At 36.2% G+C, this 20,620-nt stretch overlaps 3 protein-coding genes across 3 annotated transcripts in view; all 3 read left to right on the top strand.

Annotated features, from left to right (window-relative positions):
* Positions 1-2,924, top strand: part of LOC109848949 (GDSL esterase/lipase At5g45670-like) — a 3,160-nt gene extending 236 nt beyond the window's left edge. The window contains exons 1-5 of the mRNA XM_020418723.1: positions 1-23; positions 1,031-1,155; positions 1,289-1,534; positions 1,897-2,149; positions 2,464-2,924. The exon at positions 1-23 is cut by the window's left edge and continues 236 nt beyond it. Coding sequence (XP_020274312.1) covers positions 1-23; positions 1,031-1,155; positions 1,289-1,534; positions 1,897-2,149; positions 2,464-2,687 — 871 coding nt within the window. The 3' untranslated portion in view covers positions 2,688-2,924. The remainder of the gene's footprint in view (positions 24-1,030; positions 1,156-1,288; positions 1,535-1,896; positions 2,150-2,463) is intronic.
* On the top strand, positions 4,744-15,788 carry LOC109849031 (probable NADH kinase). Its single transcript, XM_020418833.1, has 5 exons — positions 4,744-4,892; positions 11,933-12,178; positions 12,569-12,649; positions 12,771-12,922; positions 15,017-15,788. The coding sequence occupies exons 1-5, from the start codon at positions 4,791-4,793 to the stop codon at positions 15,378-15,380; spliced, it is 945 nt and encodes a 314-aa protein (XP_020274422.1). The 5' UTR covers positions 4,744-4,790; the 3' UTR covers positions 15,381-15,788.
* LOC109848871 (B-box zinc finger protein 22-like) overlaps positions 18,032-20,620 on the top strand; it is a 3,067-nt gene continuing 478 nt past the window's right edge. The window contains 3 exon segments of the mRNA XM_020418616.1: positions 18,032-18,321; positions 19,377-19,805; positions 20,300-20,612. Coding sequence (XP_020274205.1) covers positions 18,136-18,321; positions 19,377-19,805; positions 20,300-20,566 — 882 coding nt within the window. The 5' untranslated portion in view covers positions 18,032-18,135 and the 3' untranslated portion in view covers positions 20,567-20,612.

Below are 20,620 nucleotides of genomic sequence, written 5' to 3'. Positions count from 1 at the left end.
ATTGACTACCGTTGATGTTATATGTAAGCTAGGCTTAGTCCCTCGCTTAGTTTCTTAATTTCTTCAATTTTTTTATACAATTGAAAGATTAAAGTTCGTAATATCAAATTATTATGAATTCTATCTGAGCATAATTATTTTCGCCTTATGACCTGGAGGTCACGGGTTTGCAGAGTCATGTAAGTGGTCTCTTCGAGAAATGCAAGATAAGACTGCATACAGTATATCGAAAGTGGCCTTGTGACTTCTTCACAGGCCCTGCACATAACGAGAGTTTCGTGCCCTGAGATGCGCTTTTTTTTCCCTTATTATTCTAGCGTCCGAATTCTTATGCTCAAAACACTACACTTGTGAAAATGTAAAAGGGTTCCATTCTTACCGTGAAAGATCTCATGCATGCCCCCGCTGTATAGCTACATTAAAATTAGATGTAACACCCCATTCAATGAAACAACAACATCCATTAATGACATCCATCATGTCCATGCAATATGGTCATACCCTTCACTCTACCTGTAGCTTTCATACTACTAGTGTTGAGATCTTTGAATAGTCCCCCATCCATTTCTATTTTCACCATACACATTTTCACTAGAGGGCATCTACTTAATGCAAAATATTGAATTTCCATCACTATGCTAGTTATAATACTTCCTTTTATGGGAGCCATTCATGCCTTCGCTTCTTTAATGCCCCACCCTAAAACACCATGTTGAGATTCATTAGGTTCATGCTAACATGCAAAATACCTATAGATCGAGTAAAAATACACATCGTACTCCTTCCACCAAACAAGTGGTATATCAAGGATTGCAATCCTTGGATAAGTAAGTTCATCTCAAAAATTAAATCGCTTCATTGCACATTTTGCAATGATTAAAAATGAACAAATCATTACACCAGCTGTCTGATAGACATGATTCGACGTATATTGTTTATGATCTGTACGCTTATTTCAATCAATAGCCTACGTATTCTAATCTTTTCCAGAATATTGACCAGTTTTGAACATTAATTTCTGCGCGTCCAGCTAAGCTCTTGGGGTTCGAAAACTACATCCCACCCTACGCAAGCGCGCGCGGCAATCAGCTTCTCACCGGAGTAAACTTTGCATCTGCGGCCGCCGGGATAAGGGAGGAAACAGGACAGCAACTAGTAAGCAAACATTGATTGATTTTGTCATTAAAGCGTGTGGTGCTGTCAGCTCATATGAACTTATAACAGCTTAATTAACTTTTGGATAAAATAATTTCGGTCTATTTTGCTAAATATTTTTGCGTTCTTGTAGGGGGGTAGGATTAGTTTCGCGGGGCAAGTGCGCAATTATCAGCAAGCAGCTCAGCAGATAGTGAGCTCCCTGGGGGATGAAGACTCCGCTGCAGATTATCTCAGTAAATGTATATTTACCGTGGGCATGGGCAGCAATGATTACCTCAACAATTATTTTATGCCCAACTATTACTCTACTAGTCAGCAATATACGCCTGAACAGTACGCTGATGTCCTCGCCCAGCAATACTCCCAACAGCTGAGGGTTAGTAATTATTTTGTACAACTACATTTTTCGTTAATGGTCATGGATCAGGGGTTTCGTTGAACTTTTTAGATACGCAGTTTTTTGAAAAGCAAAGTTATTAGGTGAAAGGGGCTTCCTGCAATTTACTCATTTGTAACCTTACCTAGAGGTAGGGAACCCTTTAATTTCATATATAGGCTGAAACATGAACTATTTTACACAGTTCCTAAAACCATTTAATTTAGTGGGATTTGAACTTAGGGTAGTCTGGTAGAATCAATGTACTCTCCCATTTCATTATATCGGATTTTGATATTACGACGATAAATCAAGGTTACAGTTCTATGCTTAGCGCACTAACGATATTATCGCTTGCGCAGGCTCTTTACAACTATGGAGCAAGGAAGGTGGCAATAATAGGAGTTGGTCAGGTTGGCTGCAGCCCAAACGAGCTAGCTCAGTTCAGCAACAACGGTGTAACTTGTGTCGATAGGATCAACAACGCATGCGACATGTTCAACCAAAAACTTAAACAGCTGGTCGATCAGTTTAATCAACTTGACGGAGCTCACTTCACCTACATCAATGCTTATGGGATCTTTCAGGATATCCTAAGGAACCCCGCAGCTAAAGGTAAACATTTTGTATCGGGCTTCATTTACAGACCATTTCACAAAACTGCGACTAACTGTGGAGGGTTTTGCAGAAAAACCATTAGGAGCTTTGTTTATTTAAAGAAAAATATCATCAGCTTTTAATACTGCATAAATATGTCATGAGCTATTTGAAAATGGTTGCTAAAGATATTAACGTCTAAAAAGGTCTAAACTATCCCTATATATACTCATCAATCAACAAAATTCAAAAGGGTAACATAGAAGATGTACAATTTTGTTTACATTTTTTATTTTTGGGGAATTTGACAGGGTTTTTGGGGAATTTGACAGGGTTGAGGGTTACTAATAAAGGATGCTGCGGAGTAGGAAGAAACAATGGGCAAATTACATGCTTGCCTTATCAAACGCCATGCAGTAACAGGGACCAGTATATATTCTGGGATGCATTTCATCCTACTGAAGCTGCTAATGTTATCATCGGCAGGCGATCTTACAGCGCCCAGTCTTCGTCGGATGCGTATCCTATTGATATTCGTCGCCTTGCTCAGATCTAAATATGAGCATCAGAGGATCCTGCTATAGTTGTTATATTGAAATATACAAGAGAGATTTTTTACTTTTACAAGTTCTGTGACTAAAGTCATCAGAATTTCTGTGCTTAATTTGCCTCTTTCAGTAAGGATATGGCTTTGGGGGTTTAAAGATTTGTTATTGTGTGCTCTTTTTTTTCCTCTCTTTTACTGTAAACTCTAGATAATTGAATTTGATATAAGATCTTTCATTGTGTCTCAGACTGAAATGATTGTTATCTAGTAGATTTGAAATACTTGAATGAAGTCAATATCTTAAGAGAGAAAAATGTGTTTTCATCTATTGACTGTTAAGATCAGTTAGCTAGGATCAAATTGCAGAAAGCAAAGAAATTGGGAGGTAAAGTAGCAATTTCTAATCACTTGAGGGTAAAACTAAAAAATAACTACAATTTTGAGGAAAAAGGATTATAAATATCAAATAGACTAATATATAGGTTTCTAAATCAAAATGTCATGTCATTCCAAGTTGATCGTCCACTTTGAATATAAATTAAGTAACATTGTCATATGAGAATCGACGATGATCATAAAATAAGGCGACGACGATATATGCATTTCTGATTTATTTAGAAACATTAATGCTAATTAAACCACAAAATCTTTACTATTATTCTACTATAAAGTACAAAACTGAGGTCCTTAGAGGCTCATAACTTCTAATGGATTCTTATTTATTTTGTTTTATAGTATAAGAGCAGTGTAGGCTGAGTAACCTATTTAAGACTATTTATTTTGGGACGAATATTAATTCTAACTGAACTTTATACCCATAGATTTATAACAGTTGTGCTACTCTTCTATCACAAGATGCACGATCATTGGAATTATTGGGAACTAGTGATTTCTCAATTTATCTTCACGAGAAAGGGTCTTGTATTTATCCCATACTACAAGAGCAGTACAACTGTTGTGCTAGTTTAACAGAAATAATATAACATTAGGCAAGTATATCTAAGGCTAAAAAGCACTTAAATACCTTGTAGTTACCTTTACTTTGCACTTATATATGTACTCTCTCTCTCTTGGTCTCTTACCAGCAGTTATACATTCTAAAGTTTCTAAAAATTGCACTTTAATACTATATGTTACGCAAACTTGAGAATTTCCCCTTTTTTGTATGTGACACTCACAAGCTAATTTTAGAATTTTAAGGCCCTAATATTTGTTAAATTTACTGTTAAATCCAGCATGTTTATATTTTAAAATATAAATAGGGCATGCTTAAATTTTAGAATTGTGGTATGTTCAACGGTAAATTCGATACACATTAGGACTAAAAAGTTCTAAAATTAGCTTGTGATTGTCAGAAAAATTGTCATGTTTGCACAAAATAGGTTATCAAAATGTAGCTTTTAGAATCTCCAGGGTATACAAAGTGAAGCAAAAACAAGAAAGGGTCTATAAGGGCAGAGTAGAGGAAACTATGAGCTATTTAATGCCTTTTAGCCATATAATTAGTGGTAGGGGTGCACTCGGTCTGGACGGCTCGGATATGATGCTTATCATATCCATATCCGCTTACTCATCTCGGATACAGATATACCTCAGTAAGAAAAATTCATAACCATATCCGCTAAAATCGGATACGGTTACGGATATACATGCGGATATGCACGCAAATACAAAACGGATATGAGAAAACTAGATAGTATGGAGAAAAACATAAACTAGATAGTATGGAGAAAAACATAGTTCATGTGATACAAAAAGAGTTTGCTAATATGTTCATTACAATTAGAAAGTTAAGATTAGACATCTTGATCATCAAAATTAATCACAAATCCATAATCTAGGAATCGAAACTATCATAAGAGTATGACTAATATATATTCGGATATTTTAGATACGGATATGGATATTTTACTACAAAATCATATATGTAATCATATCCTATCGGTTATACATTTATCCTAACAAATACGGTTACGGATATTTCCTCGGATACGGATACTAATTAGTGGCCTAGTACAGCTACCTTATCGGATTCGGATCCGCTCTTGCACCCGACCCACGCCCCTCGAGTGCTTTCTTCTCCAAGATTGGAGCCCTCAAAATCCAGTTGCCATGTCGAGGCGGAGGGTGCTTCTACTGTTGAAGCCTTTCGACGTTTACCCCCCAAGAAACAAACCCTCGTCCTCTCCCCTCTCTCGCCCTCTCAATCCTCAGGTACAAATCTTCAACTTACTTATTTGGTGTTTGCATTGAAATTGCTAGATTTTTGTTGCTACTGAAAAAAAAAGAACTTTTTTTTGAGGGAAAATGAAGAATTGGGTTGTTGTATTAATCAAAGGAGGGTGATTTGGGAAAATAGGAAAGGGGTTTGTTAGAGACAAGTTCATCTTCTGACCCTTCTGTTTCTCCTGGGAATTGAAGATGGATTTGTGGGTTTTGATGAAAAAGTGCAGCTGGAATTGTGTGCTTGATTGAGTGCTGATGTAGCGCGTTGCTTATCGAGAAAAAGATTGAGGCTTTGAGATTATGTTTTAGCTGGTCATTGAATTATACCCTGCACATGCTGAGCTTGGGCTTGATAAGTGTTCATTTTTACCTGAAATTTAAGAACTTGTACTACAAATGGAGAATTTTTAGAATTATAGTTACCTTGCTTGTTTCGAGAATTATATTGTATAAAGTGGTGCTTCGATTGAGATGGTGCATGCTCTTTTTCTTTAGCCGTTTTGAGTTCATATTATGTTGAAATATGATGTGGTCCTTAATGTCTAAATGTGCGGTATAAGAATTAACCATAAGTTTAGTACTACCTATCTAGTTAAAGTGTGTTTTCAGTAACAAATTGTTTTGCCGATATAATTATTAATGATAAAGAGCCTTGTTTTGAAAAGCTAAAGAGTCGAATGTAAGTAATTCTACTTTTTGTGGTCATAAATTTAAGCTCATGTGAAGTGCAAGCAAGTAGGAATCCACAATAATATTCCTAGAGCAAAAAAGATGTAGGCTACACAAAAGGGTAAGATCATTAGATTGCCAAAATAACTTGCATCCACCTTCGAGTTGGGATTCTGGCTGAAGAGAAAGATATAAGTAGATCTACATTTTATTTTCATCAATTTGAGCTCATGCAAATTGTAAGAAAAGAGCAGTTCTCAGTTTTTATTTATTTATTTATTTATTTATTTTTTGGAGACTAGACAAAGTTCTATAGAGAAAGGGTAGTTGCTGGGATTGCTAAAATTACTTGCATCATCCTCTGAGCTGGAAAATAAGCTAAATAGCCAAATGGCATATAGCGTTGACATTGATCTTGGGCACAAATAAGTTGTATAATCCCCAATTTTTTCCATTTTCATTTTTTCCCCTCCGCATCTAAGCAGTAGCCAAGCTTCCTGCTAAGCTTTAGGCATTATATCTACCATCTTGGCCTCATTCTTTTAATACATTTACTACATCCATTCTACTTTAAGCGGACCAAAAACACAAAAAAAATATGCCTCGATATTTTGTTATGTGTATATGCATGTAAAATAGACCGGATGCCTCCTATATTAACAATATGTTCTCATATATATGCTTATAAATAGATATCATGAGGCATTTATTCTGCTGCTTGAAATATATTACATTAGGTGTGACTATCAGCATTGTCATTAAAATTTATCTTAATGAATCTGAAGTTGTGTTATAACCTGCTGCTGCTTAACGTAACACAGGAATAGCCGTTGAGTCATTGACCTTTATGAGAATTTGATAAATATTTCTGGTTTAATTATGTAAAGTACTATGGGTTTCTCTTGTTTCTAGAATCAAAATGTTCAAAGCCCCTTGAGTTTTTTACCATCATCCATTTATTTATACGTACATTTAATGATTTTGAAAACACATAAGTTCACTCGTATTTTAAAAGGTTAGTTATCAAGACATAGCTTTGGAAATCAGTATTGGAACCTAATGCATTGATGAAACTAGCCATAATAAATTTATGGTAAATAGCAAAAGTTCAGCAGAGGTCCTTGATGTATCCGCCAAATATCTTCTGGATCTTGAATGTTTGGAAGTCATCAACAAGAGTCCGTAATATTACCTCTGTCATCAACCTAGGTCCTTTTACAAACTTTCATTAAATCTTGTTAACACGGTAGCGACATGACTTTGCCATGCTGTGATACCCCGACACATCCAAAATGGTCCCGTACCCATGTCGGGTACATTTTGGGTACAGATCCGTACCCAAACGCCAGGGACACGGGGAATTCACTCGTGAGGGGGGGAAAACGAACCTAAAATTTTGAAAAGAAGGATCAATCGGGTTCGCTATTTGAGCCCAATAACCTAAGCCCATTTGAAATACCCAGTCCTCTGAAGCGATTCTGCCTTTACCACCTTCGAACCCATCAACTGAAGCGACGACCCCATTCCTCGACGATGAATACTCGACGAAATTAGAGCCTCGACGAAGCAATTCATACCGTATTCGACGACAAAACAACTCCTCGACGATGAAATCAACTGCTCACGACGAAATCAGAGCCTCGAGGAAGCAATTTCAGACCGTATTCGACGATGAAACAGCTCCTCGACGACGAATCCTCCTTCTCGACGACGAATCCTGCTCCTCGACGGTGAAATCAACTTCTCGACGACGAAATCAGAGCCTCGACGAAGCAATTTCAGCGCCTCGATGACGAAACAATTCCTCGACGACGAGATCAGCGCCTCTGCTCAATGGCAATGTTTGATTTTAGGGTTTTTAGGGTTTTGTTTTTGTTTTTTTCCTTTTCTCCTTTTTCCTCGACAACAAGAACAACACCCTCCTTTTTCTCCTTTTTCCTCGACAACAAGATTAGCGTCCGACTTCTCTTTTTTCTCCTTTTTCCTCCGATGGAAGTTGGGGCTGGTTTGACTTTCCTTGAACAAATATAGGGGTTGAATTATAAATTATTTTTAATGCTTGTATTTGTTTATATAGGTAATTTTATTAGTTCTAAATTGTTAATTAAAGTAAAAATAGCTTTCTATTTCTTATATGTAAGTATTTTCTTGTTAAGAATTGTAGAGAGTTAGATGGAGACTCCAAGTTCACAAAGGGAGCTAGAGGATGATAATGCTCCTCTTTGGAGATATGTCACAAAACTTGGAAAAGCAACGAGAGGTGGTGGAAATTAGGAATGACAATGCAATTATTGTCTTAAAACTTTTAAGAGTTCTCATTCAAGAGTAAAAGCACATCTCTTAAGACATCCATTATTTTGAATCAAGTGTTGTGCAAATGTGAAGAATGAAAATATTGTTGAGATGAAGAAAGTGTTGGAGCTAGCGGAGCTTAGATTGAAGGCAGAGAAGGGCAAGAGTGTTCTATTACTTACATCAAGAACAACCACCACAAAAGAAGTTGCTAAGTGAGGGGAACACCATAGAACAATCCTTTAATCGTGGAGCCCGAGATCACCTACATGGTCTCCTTGCCCGAATGTTTTACACGGGGGGCTTAACATTCAATTTGGCAAGAAATCCATACTTCATCGAAGCTTTTAAATATGCCACAAGCAATTCGCTTAGAGGTTATATCCCCCCGGATACAATCTTCTAAGAACAAGCCTCTTACAAAAAGATAGGGCACATATCAAGAAGTTATTAGGGCCCATAAAATTAACATGGAAAGCAAATGGTGATTCTATTGTTAGCGATGGGTGGTCCGACTCACAAAGAAGGCCTCTCATTAATGTGATGGCGGTAACCGAAGATGTATCGATGTTCTTGAATGCCGTCAATGCGGAGGGGAGGACTAAGAATATGGATTATATAGCCGATATTCTCTTGAAAGTCATTGAAGATGTTGGTCCTTATAATGTTGTACAAGTCATAATCGATAATGCACCGGTTTGCAAATCCGCGAGAAACATTGTGCAAGGAAGACATCCTCATATTTTTTGGACTCCATGTATTGTCCACACACTCAATCTTGCCTTAAAAAATATTTGTGCGATGAAGAATACTAAAAGAAATGAGGTAGTGTATGAGGAATGTAGTTGGATCACCGAAGTTAGCGATAATGTTGTTGTTATAAGAAACTTCATAATGAATCATTTCATGAGATTGTCAATGTTCAATGAACATGTGAAGTTAAAAATGCTTGTTATAGCCGAAACTCGTTTTGCTTAGGTTGTTATCATGTTCCGACGATTCAAGAAGATCAAATGTGGTCTTATGGACATGGTCATTAGTGAGAATGGAGTCTTTATCAAGATGATAATGTTGGGAGGGCTCAATTTGTTAATAATAAAAATTTGGATGATATTTGGTGGGATAAAATAGAATATATTATCTTTTTTACCGAGCCAATCTATAACATGGTTCGAATCCGTCGACATCGATAAGTCAAATCTATATGTGGGATTCTATGATTGAAAAAGTAAAGAATTGCATTTATAGAAAAGAAGGCAAGAGAGATGATGAATATTCATCATTTTACAATGTGGTACATACTATCCTTGTTGATCGGTGAAATAAGAGCAATACACCATTGCATTGCTTAGCTCATTCACTAAACCCAAAGTGAGTATTTTTTTTCCTTAAATAAACTTTTAATCTATATTGATTAGACTATAATAGTTGATATTATTTATGAATGTTTTTCTATCTTGTAGATATTATAGCGCGACTTGTCTTATTGAAGCTCTGAATCGAGTTGCACAACACATGGATCCTAAGATCTCCAATGAAAGAGCTAAATGCTTAAAGAGTTATTTTCCTAACGAGGTTCGGCAATCGTGCCTACGTCCCCGAGAGCCACACCACACGATTCTTTGATTAATATTAAAAAAGATTACAATGCCCACAAATAGAATCTAATCTCTCTGAGATCTCTCTGAATAATTCTCTCAAAACCCTCTTTTTCTGATGTCTAATCTCTTCTAAAGCGTTCCATATATATAGAAAACCTAAAACCAAAACAGACTAGGAATTCTAAAACCAAAAACAAAACAGATTAGAAATCCTAATAACTTGTTACCAAAACAGATTAGGAATCCTAATAACTTGTTATCAAAACAGATTAAGAATCATGTTACCAAAACAGATTAAGAATCATATTACCAAAACAGATTAGGAAACCTGCTATCCAACAATTTGTTTGATTCCAGCTTTGAGTCTACATTCCTTAGACTAACATATCTATGGAACATCTACACCAAAATTGCAAGAGTTAACATTAAAGTTGATTGGGCATCCTTGTTCCTCTTCTTGTTGTGAGAGAAATTGGAGCACTTATAAATTGATTCGTTCTCTTAAGAGGAATAAGATAACTCCACAAAGAGCGGAAGATATGATATATGTTCACACAAATCTCCGTCTTCTTTCTAGGAGATCCTTGGAATACTCTAAAGGGGAGACAAAGATGTGGGACATAGGAGGATATGAATTTGAATCATTCAATGGTGCCGATATTTTAGAAGTTGCAAACCTTTCTCTTGATGAGCCGGAGCTTGAGACCATTGTATTTAATGAGTATGAAAATGTCGAATGTTGATTATCTTCTAACCGGTGCAAAGAATATAGTTTTAACTTTTGGAATATGGTAGTGAGTTGTAAGTTTTTGGGATATAGATCTTAACTTTTGGAGGTATATTTACAACTTTAAACATTATACTTGTAAAGTTGTAATATTTTGAGTTATGCTTGTAATATTATGGGGTATAGTTCTAACTTGTGAATGTATGCTTGTAATTTTTAACTCGTTTTGCGAGGTAGGCTTGTATTTTTGTTTGCTCAAGATGAAAGTTATGAAATTTAGAATTTGGTATTATCTTCAAATCAGTTACATAACTTACATTTGTATCTGATTATACAAGCCAATGTTACATAATAATATAAGTATATAACATACAAATTGATCTATTTTTCTATATGTTCATCTTCTCTTTCTTGTCTTCTTTAACATTATTGTCTTCAATTCTCCAAGAGATCATTGCCATCTCGAGGTCTTAATTCACACCTGCAACATGCACTTTCCTTTAGTTTCTTATTTATAATCTCCACTTTACATAACAAAAAATATGAAAATGTAATAGATATTTAATTCAATATTGATCTAAAGTGAATTATGTTATATATATACCGCCGTGTTCCTGTACCCTACTTTTTACAAATTTGCTGTGTCTCGTATGCGTACTCGTACCTAAGCAACATAGTTGCCATGTCAGCAAAAATATAGTGAAACTTTAAGCTTTTCTTGCCTCATCAGCAAAAAATAGTGAAATTATAAGTTTTTGCAATCACATCAGCAAGATTTAACAGCATTTGAAAAGTACCTAGGTTGATGACCAAAGTAACATGAAGGATCCAAACATTAAGGACCCAAATGATATCTGGTAAATACATCAAAGACCTCTACTAAAGTTTCGTCTATATTTATCTTTGAATCGTACTAATAAGGCATATAAAGCAAGGATGGCTTAGAAGGTGTAGCTTTTGAAAGGGTGAAATGAAAAAGAAACAGATCAATTTGGCTCATGTGACTGAACCTTGACTTCATTTGCTTTTCTAACTTGCAATTTTTGAGCCAAATGCGAGATAAACCCCATCAGACCACTGCATTTTGTGGCTTGATGAGCTTGAACTCCTTAGAGATCAAATTGTCATTGCCTTTCAGTATATCTTAATTTACCGATACGATGTGGAAAGATGGGAAATGGCATATGTAGCTTTCTCAATTTGTACTTTCCAAGTATTAGTTATTTATTTAATTTTTGTTGTTGATTTAGACAATAAAAGTTACAATCAGATGTTTAGTTGAATAAGAAGGGAGTACATGTGTTAGCCACACACCACAAGCAGTAGGAGAGGTGATTTTGAAGCTTGTTATCTGTATCTGAGCATTTTGGTGCCAAATTCTTGACAGCTTGGACAATGGAGAGGCTTGATACGTAACCCAGCAGGCTAGTTAGTAAGGTTGGCTCTTTAAAAAAAAACTTTATTTATGAAATAAAGCAAACCCTTAGCATTCTCCTAGATCAAAAATGAATGTTAAAGACGATTATGCATTTGTCTCAGACTTGAGAGCATCTCCCATTCTTTTCTATTTCTGCCATCATTTATCTCCTGATCTTAATTACCACCCTGGACAGTGGCAAAAACTAGCAAGTCAAAAACATAAACATTGACAGCGTTAAAATTTCGTGCATCTAAGAATGATTTTTTTTTTCCAAAGCTCAACCTCTTCTGGAAACTTACTCCTGAAGTTTCATTTTCAGGTTTTACGGTATTTGAATGACAGATGTAGGGTTCACAAGGACACCATCGATTTCTGTCAGGATGTTCTGCAACGCAAACATCTCGATTGGGAGCCAATCCTGCGCAACAACTTATTCCAACCAATTCGCCATTTTGATCTTGTCATCACAGTCGGTGGAGATGGAACTCTTTTGCGCGCTAGCCACTTCATAGATGACACTGTTCCGGTTTTAGGAGTTAATTCTGACCCTACACAACCAGAAGAGGTGCTACGATAAAATATGAATGTACAAGAGTTCTTGGGATAAGTTTCGCAATATATATTCCCCAATGTTTTTGCCTTGCATGTTTTGCATAATCCTTTATCTACGTCCCATTAACTATAATCTCACTTCTCCTAAGAGGTGCTTTAGTGGTCTTCTTCATTGTACATGACCTAATATCTAAATCGATTCTCTCTTTTTATCCTCAATGGGAGTAACTCGTAGCTTCCTATGAAGGCACACACATTGGTTATCCTATATTTTAGCGTACACGTGCATGTCCATTGTAACGTTCTCATTCTTGATACACTCATTTTTTTCGGAAACCATTCTTTGATTTTGAATAAAAAATTTTGCCTGATGGTTAAAGTTTCTTTTTTTTCCACTCTGCAGGTTGATCAGTTCAATGACGACTTTGATGCAACAAGAAGCACAGGTTATCTCTGTGCTGCAACTGCTAGTAACTTTGAGCAGGTAACACCATAAGCTAGAAAAATATCGGTTTGATAGTTCGGTTTGAGTGGCTATATAACCTAATTTTAGAAATCACCACTTTCTAAATTACATATCATCTAATGCTGTAAACTTTTTACAGGTCTTGGATGAAATTCTTGAAGGTCACAGAAGCCCCTCTGACCTCTCAAGGATATCGATAAAATTAAATGATCAGCTATTATCAACATATGCTCTGAACGATATTCTCGTTGCTCATCCCTGTCCAGCAACAGTATCTCGGTTCTCATTTCGGTATGTCTTTCGATTCTTCTTATATAAATAAAGTTGACATTCTTAGGAAAAATTACAAGAAGCACCCTTCATATATACTCTTTTAAAGAAATCTTCAACAAAGACCACCTCATTAATGACTGTTAGGGCTTGTTTGGTACATAACTAAAGGGGGTGAAGAATACCCTGTTAAATATTATCCCATCTTTACCGTGTTTGTTACCCTTCTAGAACTTTACCAATGTTAAATTTTAGCCCGATATGAGGGTAAAGTTTTAACCAAGTTAGGGGTAGGAGAAAATGGGGTACAGTTGANCCCCCCCCCCCCAAAAAAAAAAAAAAAAGTTCTAAAACTTTTAACGAACCTCCTGGAACCTGAAAATTCACAAGATCACTAGTAAAGTAAATAAATTGTAACCAACCTCCTAAAAAGTTCTGAAACTTTTAACAAACCTCAATAATGTAAAACTCGGTAAAATTCACAAATAATCTGAAAAATCCAAAACTTAGAAAAAAAACTTAAATTTTCGAAACAAAATAGCCCTGACCAAACTAAAAATTTGCAAAAAACACTCTGAAAGTTTAAAAATTGCGGAAAACACCTTAAAATTTTTGAAGTCTACAAAAAACTGAAATTTTCAAAACGTACAAACAGTATATTGAAATTCTAGGAACTCTAAACAGCCCCCTAAAAATTTGTAATTCACAAAAAACACCCTAAAGTTTTCTAAATTGCAAAAACACCCTTAAATTTTACAAAAAACACCCTAAGAATTTCAATCCTACAAACAGTACACTGAAAATATAGGAATTACAAACAGATTGCTAAAATTTTTGGAATTTGCAAAAAACAGCGTTGAAGTTTTGAAAAATTGCAAAAGACACCCTCATGCTTCAAAATTTACTAGAACAACTTGGAAAATTCAAAACCATAAATCGTATACTGACAATATGAATTACAAACAACTCACTGAAAGTTTGTACTTTGCAAAAGACACCCTAGAAATTTCAAAGATTGCAATAAGCACCCTCAAAAATTAAAAATTTACAAAAAACACCTTTGAAAATTTCAAAGATACAAACAGGAAACTTAAATTTTATATATATGAAATTTGCAAAAAAAAACACCTTGAAAGGTTAAACAAATTGAAAAAACACCATGAAAAGGTTAGAAAATTGCAAAAAACACCCTATAAGTTTAGCAAATTGCCATGAACACCCTCAAAAATCGAAAATTACATACTTTTTTTGTAAGTTTTGATCTTTTCAGGGTTTTTTCTGTAAATTTTGAATCTTTGATGGTGTTTTTTGCAATTTTTGAAACTTCCACGTTTTTTTTTTGCAAACTCCAAAACTTTCAGGGGATGTTTGTAATATTGTCAATGTACCATTTTACAGGTTTGAAATTATTAGGGTGTTTTTGTAATTTTTGAATTTTTAAGTTGTTTTCTACATTTTTAAAAAACTTCTGAATGTTTTCTGCAAGTTTTGAATTGTGCATGATGCTTTTTTTAATTGTCAGATTTTGAGGTGGTTGTTTGTAAGTTTAATATTTTGAGTGAACTTTTTGTGCATTTTGAGTTGAGAGTGGTAGAGATCCTTTTGTGTTAAATTTTAAATCTTATGACATGTTATACCAAACACAGAAATGTTCCCCCCACTAACAGTTCTAGGGTAATAATTACCAGGTAAACAATTCATTCTATAAAGTTTTTTTTTTCCCGTCGTATGTCTGGACAGATGGTTTCACTTTGAATAGATGTTTGGATGTACTTCTGGACCTCAGAATTCATAAAATTTGGAATCTGAAAGGATGAAAATGAAGAAAAGAAATTAGTTCTTGTCTAAAGTCAAAATCTAATTCTTTTTATCATCAGTCTGCGGAAAAAAGCTAGTTCTTAGTTGAAGTCAATTTTTTTTCTAAAGACTAGCCTAAAATCTTCAGAATTCCACATGCTGACGTATGCCCGGACTTCTAAGAACCAATCTCCATTACAAAACTAATAGTTTCATTGATGATCATGTATCAGGGAGTTTTTTCTGAAAATTTGGATACAGGTAAGGGGGTTTCTTGTAATTTGCCATTGTTCTGACAGCATCTGTCTCATTTCTCAGAATGAATACCAAGAACCAGAATCATTCTTTAATCAACTGTCGATCAAGTGGCCTGAGAACCTGCACTCCAGCAGGATCCACAGCTGCAATGCTTTCGGCTGGTGGATTCCCCGTGCCTATTTCAAGTCGTGAGCTTCAATACATGGTAAGAGAGCCCATTTCTCCAAAAGCGATGGACATCCCATGGATGCATGGCTTAGTTAAACATGACGAGAGCGTACACGTCGCATGGTACAGTAAAGAAGGAGCCATGTATGTCGATGGTTCGCACGTGTCATATTCGATTCAGCACGGAGACGTTATTGAAATATCAACAAAGGCTCCCAGCTTGAAAGTCTACTTGTCTCAAAGTTTGTTAAGATAGCGTCGAAAATGTTTCGATGAATCTCGCGGGGTAGAAGTAGATGTAAATCATGCATCAGTCATCGAAGCATAATGTAAATATGCATTGGACTTGTGATATGGCGTTGTTCGTTCGAGTTCGACGGTGGGCCCCAGTACTGGAGAAGGTTGTAGATTGGCGGTGACATAATCTGCTTTGATATTGATGTCAGGGATGATGTATTGTTTAAATGTTTTGTCTCTCAGAATCTAATGAAAAAGATCCACGGAAGAGATTTGTGGTTCAGAATTCAGAAGCGTGGGTTCTTTGAATGACGGTCTCGGTCGAGCAATTCAATCGTCACAGTAGAAAAGATTTGCTGCCGACGACAGAAAATGGCTTTTCAATAATAAAGTCCATTGCCTCATCATGAGGGGACCGTGGCGGCCATCATGTTGTTGTTGAACCCAGCTGACTTCTGGTTTATGGTGAGATCTCAAACTAACGCTTGGTTGGTGATCATTGAAATTCACCAATCTTTGAGCTAAACTTTCGACTCAAAAAACTTTTGATGCAATGCTCGAAATGAATTTTGAGCAATATGATATTGTTAAAGCTAACACACACACACACACAAAAAGAAAAGAAAAAAACCACTCTTAACTTCGACAATTATCAGATAAAGCCCGAGGGATTATTAGAAAAGCCCCTTTAAATTTAAGATTCTTACAGAAAGCCCCCCTTTAAAGCGTGAATCCCAATTTTTTACAGGCAAAAATGTCCCCTTGCACTAGTTCACCCACCCAATATGAAATTCGCAGTTTAGAGGGGTTTCCTGGCAAAATCATAAAGTTAAAGAGTCTTTTTTAATGACATCAAATTTAAGGGAGGTTTTCAGATGTTTTGTAATCATCAAAATTAACTTCAAATCTATAATCTCAGGATTAAAACTATCATAACAGTATGACTAATATGTATCCGGATATTTGGATACGGATTCAGATATTTCACTACAAAACTATATCTGTAACCATATCTTATCGGTTATAATTTTGAGCAACCATATTCGTGTATGTTCCTAATAGCTATTATATTTCCTCGGATATAGATACGGTTTAACACCTCTACCTTTGATATTAATACTGGCATAAGCTTCTAAGTTTCTTGATGCATCAACCAGGGCCGACTGAAGGCATATGCCCAGGGCCCTCATTTTATTTGGCCCAAAAAATAAAATAATATATATATATATATATATATGTTTTAATTTATTTTGGAAATATAAGAAGTTGACTATTGTTAGGATTCTAATTTATCTTTAATTGATCATTTATTGCTATAGTTATCTTTATCTTTGGAAAAGAACACTAATACAGTTTAATTGTAACTTTTTATATTTTATTTCCATAATTAATTAGATTGTAACAGTAAAAAAAAGAGAAAAACACATATTAAATACCCATTCTCGTTTATGCATACTTTATGCGGTTTTTTCTCTTGATGACTTCCTTTATTCTCTTCTCATTCAACTCATCTTTCATATTTGTTTAATCTTTGATACTCAACATACAAAATTGCAATTCTAATCCAGAAAGCCCCAAAATAAGAGGTAAGCTTGGTGGTTTTTATTTATTTTAATAAATTTACAAAATTACATACTGCCTCTACAGTATATATATCGTACGAGAACGGAGTTAAGTTTTTTTACTTGTATACATAAATCTAGGTGCGGTCCTATTGGCTTTTGTCTATGTATATCGTACTATTCCAAGTTCGAAAGTAATTGATCTGCATCTGCTCTTGAAAGCTACGAGGCTCTTTGTCCCCAGCGTGCCCCTTCAAGTACAGACTGCGCATTGCACAAGTCGAACATCCACATCAGATGTATTGCACAAAATTCGTGAAAAAACCCTTTTTTATCTCGTTTAATAAGAAGATAAGAGTTTTCTCTCCTTTTTTTAATCCACATGATTGGTCTCATTGAAATAAATAATTGCGATAAATCCAAAAAAAATATCTCAGTTATTTTGCGACTGACGCTGCCATCGTACTTGGTTAGTTTCATTTAAGCCCCCCGCACTCGGGAGAGTTTTTACACATGACCCCCTCTAAGATCTCTCTCGTCCCGAGCTTTGGAGCGTCTCTCGCTTAATCCAGTGTACTTCGAAGTTTCTCCAACACGCCACCCGACGTCGCCGTTACATGTTTAATGATGAAAGGATTAAGAGTTAACTCTTCTAATTATAAAAAAAATAATTAAAATTATTGATATTCCCAAACATTAAAACTGAACGCAATGACTAAAATAAATCTTATTTAACGGGTTAATAATTTAGTCTTTCAGATTATCGAATAAGTTAAGTGTATTAATACTTTTCTTTAACCCTTCTTCCTTGACCTTTCCAAACGTGGCCTAGGAGTATTTCCGTGCTTTCTGTCGTGTGGTTGGTTCGTGACCCGTCAAAATTCATAGGCCACCTGGAGGTAAGGGAATGAACAAAGCTCAGGGGGCTATGTGCAAACCCAACCGAAGTACAGGGGGTTAACTGAACTTGCAGCTATAACTCGCATGAATTTGAAAGAAATAAAGATAAAAATAAATAAATAATAAAAATCAAGCAGTAAGTTGTGGCGGGAGTCCAACTTACCGTTCGTTCGGAGGAATTAAATAATACGCAACTGACAGGATTCAGACCACCACTTGCACCCATAAAATATCCCCAGCCACCACCGACTCAAAACCCTAATTTGGGATCGAGAAGAAATTTTTGGGGGTAAATTTTTCTTTTTTCTGAGGATGAAGATACAGTGCAACGCTTGCGAGGCGGCGGAGGCGGCGGTGATGTGCTGCGCCGACGAGGCGGCGCTCTAGGACTGCGACGAGAAAGTGCACGCCGCCAACAAGCTCGCCGGAAAACACCAGCGGGTCCCCTTGATCTCCGCTGCGTCGCCGCCGCGAGTCCCAAAGTGCGATATTTGCCAGGTACGTACTGGCTCAGTTCTAGGCTTCTGGTCGAAGTCGGCGTCAAAAGCTAGAATTTTGTGTTGTTTACGGTCCCAGATTTGATCGTCAACCCTAGCCCATAACCTCGAAGCTGATGTAAGTGGGAATTGTTGGCAGCGATTTTAGTCCTAGAACCCTAACCTCTGCTAAAGATCACTTTTTTGACCAATTCATAGATGTGTCTTAATGTTTGCTAATCTAGATTTGGATCCCATTGGATATGTATTTAAAATAAGCATTGCGATGGAGGAACAATTTGGTAAATTTTGCAACAAATCGAATTGTAACCGTCGGGTCTTTTCCATCACTTTGAAGAGGTATTGTGGCGGCGGAGGATGCCTCAATTATTAGTATGTTAGATGCAGATAGATTTGTGGAGGTACTGCAGTTTTAGTTTATCCTTCATTCACTCATTTTTGTCCCGTCAAATTTGGCACTCCTAAGGTACCGTTTGGCAAAGGGTTAAGTGAGGGGTTAAAGGAGACTTGACCCCTTCTTAAACCACCAAACACAAAAAGTCTATACAAGGGATAAAGTGAGATAACCATCTATAATTTGTCAAACATAAAAAATATAGAAGGGTTAAGCTAACCCTCTAGAGGGATTGAAATGAGTTAACTCCTCAAAATGAGGGGTTTACTAATACTCCTATTTAGAATGATTAAGAGAATGATTAAGAGTTAACCTTTCTAATTATAAAGAAAATAGTTAAAATCATTGTTATTCCCAAACACTAAAACTGATCATAATGATTAAAATAAAACTTATTTAACGGGTTAATAATTTAGTCTTTCAGATTATCGAATGGACTAAGTACATTAATTCTTCTTTTTAACCCCTCTTCCTTAACCCTTTGCCAAATGGGGTGTATAACTAATGAGACACTCGCGCCCGGTGTTACTATAAATTTTCGCTCATTCGATTGTCAAGGATTGACGGTGAAGAGCTCCTCTGACTGGAATTTTTTCATGCAATTTAACAAGTGTAAGTTAGGTCTTACGTTCTCTGAAATGTTTTTTTCTCCCTTCTTTCAGGAAGCTTCTGGCTACTTCTTCTGCTTAGAAGATCGAGCATTGCTATGTAGGAACTGCGATGTCTTCATACATACGGCAAATTCTCTTGTTTCTGCCCACCGAAGATTTCTGGTGACAGGAGTTCAAGTGGGCCTTGAACCCACTGAATCACTCCCATCCTCTGTAAAGGAACCATCAAGCTCTGCAGGAAGAGCCCCTGAGCCACCTTGTAGATCACTACCCAATGGAAATCCCTCTGTGCAATTTTCTGCTCAAGCTAATCAAGCATTTTCCACCCAAACAAGCAAAGATGAGTATCTCGGTCCATCGAAGGCATCATATTCTGGAGTTAACATGGTTGGAAGTTTGCTGGATTGGTCTGTGGACGACTTATTTAGATTTTCCGAGTTCAACCAGAGCTATGGTATCCCGGAGAACGGTTCATCTAAGGTGAGTAATTTCCCAGCATATAATAGACATTGCGATAAGAATATATTATAAGGGACCCCCTTTATTGATACCCTATTTTTTCAAGAAAACCCTCGTCTAAAAGATTCAACTAAATGGCCCCTCATCTGTGATCATTAATGAAATCATGGTGTTTGTTCCTTCGGACATCTGGGCAAATATCCGCATGCAGAATTTTAGGTGACACTGAACAATCAACAGAATTAGATTTGTATTCTATCCAAAACTTTAAAAAAAAATTCTCTACGTTATTCCTTTCCAAAGTTTGTAAATTTTATAGTGCAGACGTCTACCCAAGTACAAACGTCTATTCAGACATTGAAACAACAAAACACATTACAAACTTAACGGTCTCCTTAATAGTCAATAGATGATGGGACTGTTTGTAAAACTTAAACATGGCATATATGAAGGGATATTTCTTGCAATTTACCTCTGCAATTAGTTTTTGTTGCTAATAAATTATCATTTGACAGGCGGACAGTGGCAAGCTTGGGAGTTCTCAGGGCTCACCACCATTCCCTGCCGATCGAAATGTTGATTTTGACGAATGCTTGGGCCAAGTGCCGGAGATTTCATACAATGAAGTACCCGAGATTCCATCGCCACCCACAGCTTCAGGGCTCCATTGGCAGAGAAACCTACATTATAATGGAGCCGATCATACTGCTTTTGTGCCTGATATATGTCCTGCTAATCTTTATGGATATCAGGGTAATCTCAAGCGTCGCAGGCAATTCTAGAGTACGAATATAGCTTGTATGCTCTAACGCGATACAAAGCTTGCAGGTTGGGTT

The sequence above is a fragment of the Asparagus officinalis genome, chromosome 1 (assembly GCF_001876935.1).
Source record: "Asparagus officinalis chromosome 1, Aspof.V1, whole genome shotgun sequence".
NCBI classification, from domain to species: Eukaryota; Viridiplantae; Streptophyta; class Magnoliopsida; order Asparagales; family Asparagaceae; genus Asparagus; species Asparagus officinalis.
Note: the sequence above shows the minus strand (reverse complement) of the source record. Positions and strands in the feature narration are given on the sequence as shown.

Bases quoted from the DNA above. Each gene is read 5' to 3' on its own strand.
- LOC109849031 (XM_020418833.1), top strand. From the start codon at position 4,791: ATGTCGAGGCGGAGGGTGCTTCTACTGTTGAAGCCTTTCGACGTTTAC. The intron at 4,893-11,932 runs GTACAAATCTTC...TTTCATTTTCAG, and splicing joins CTCGCCCTCTCAATCCTCAG to GTTTTACGGTATTTGAATGA. The intron at 12,923-15,016 runs GTATGTCTTTCG...CTCATTTCTCAG, and splicing joins GTATCTCGGTTCTCATTTCG to AATGAATACCAAGAACCAGA.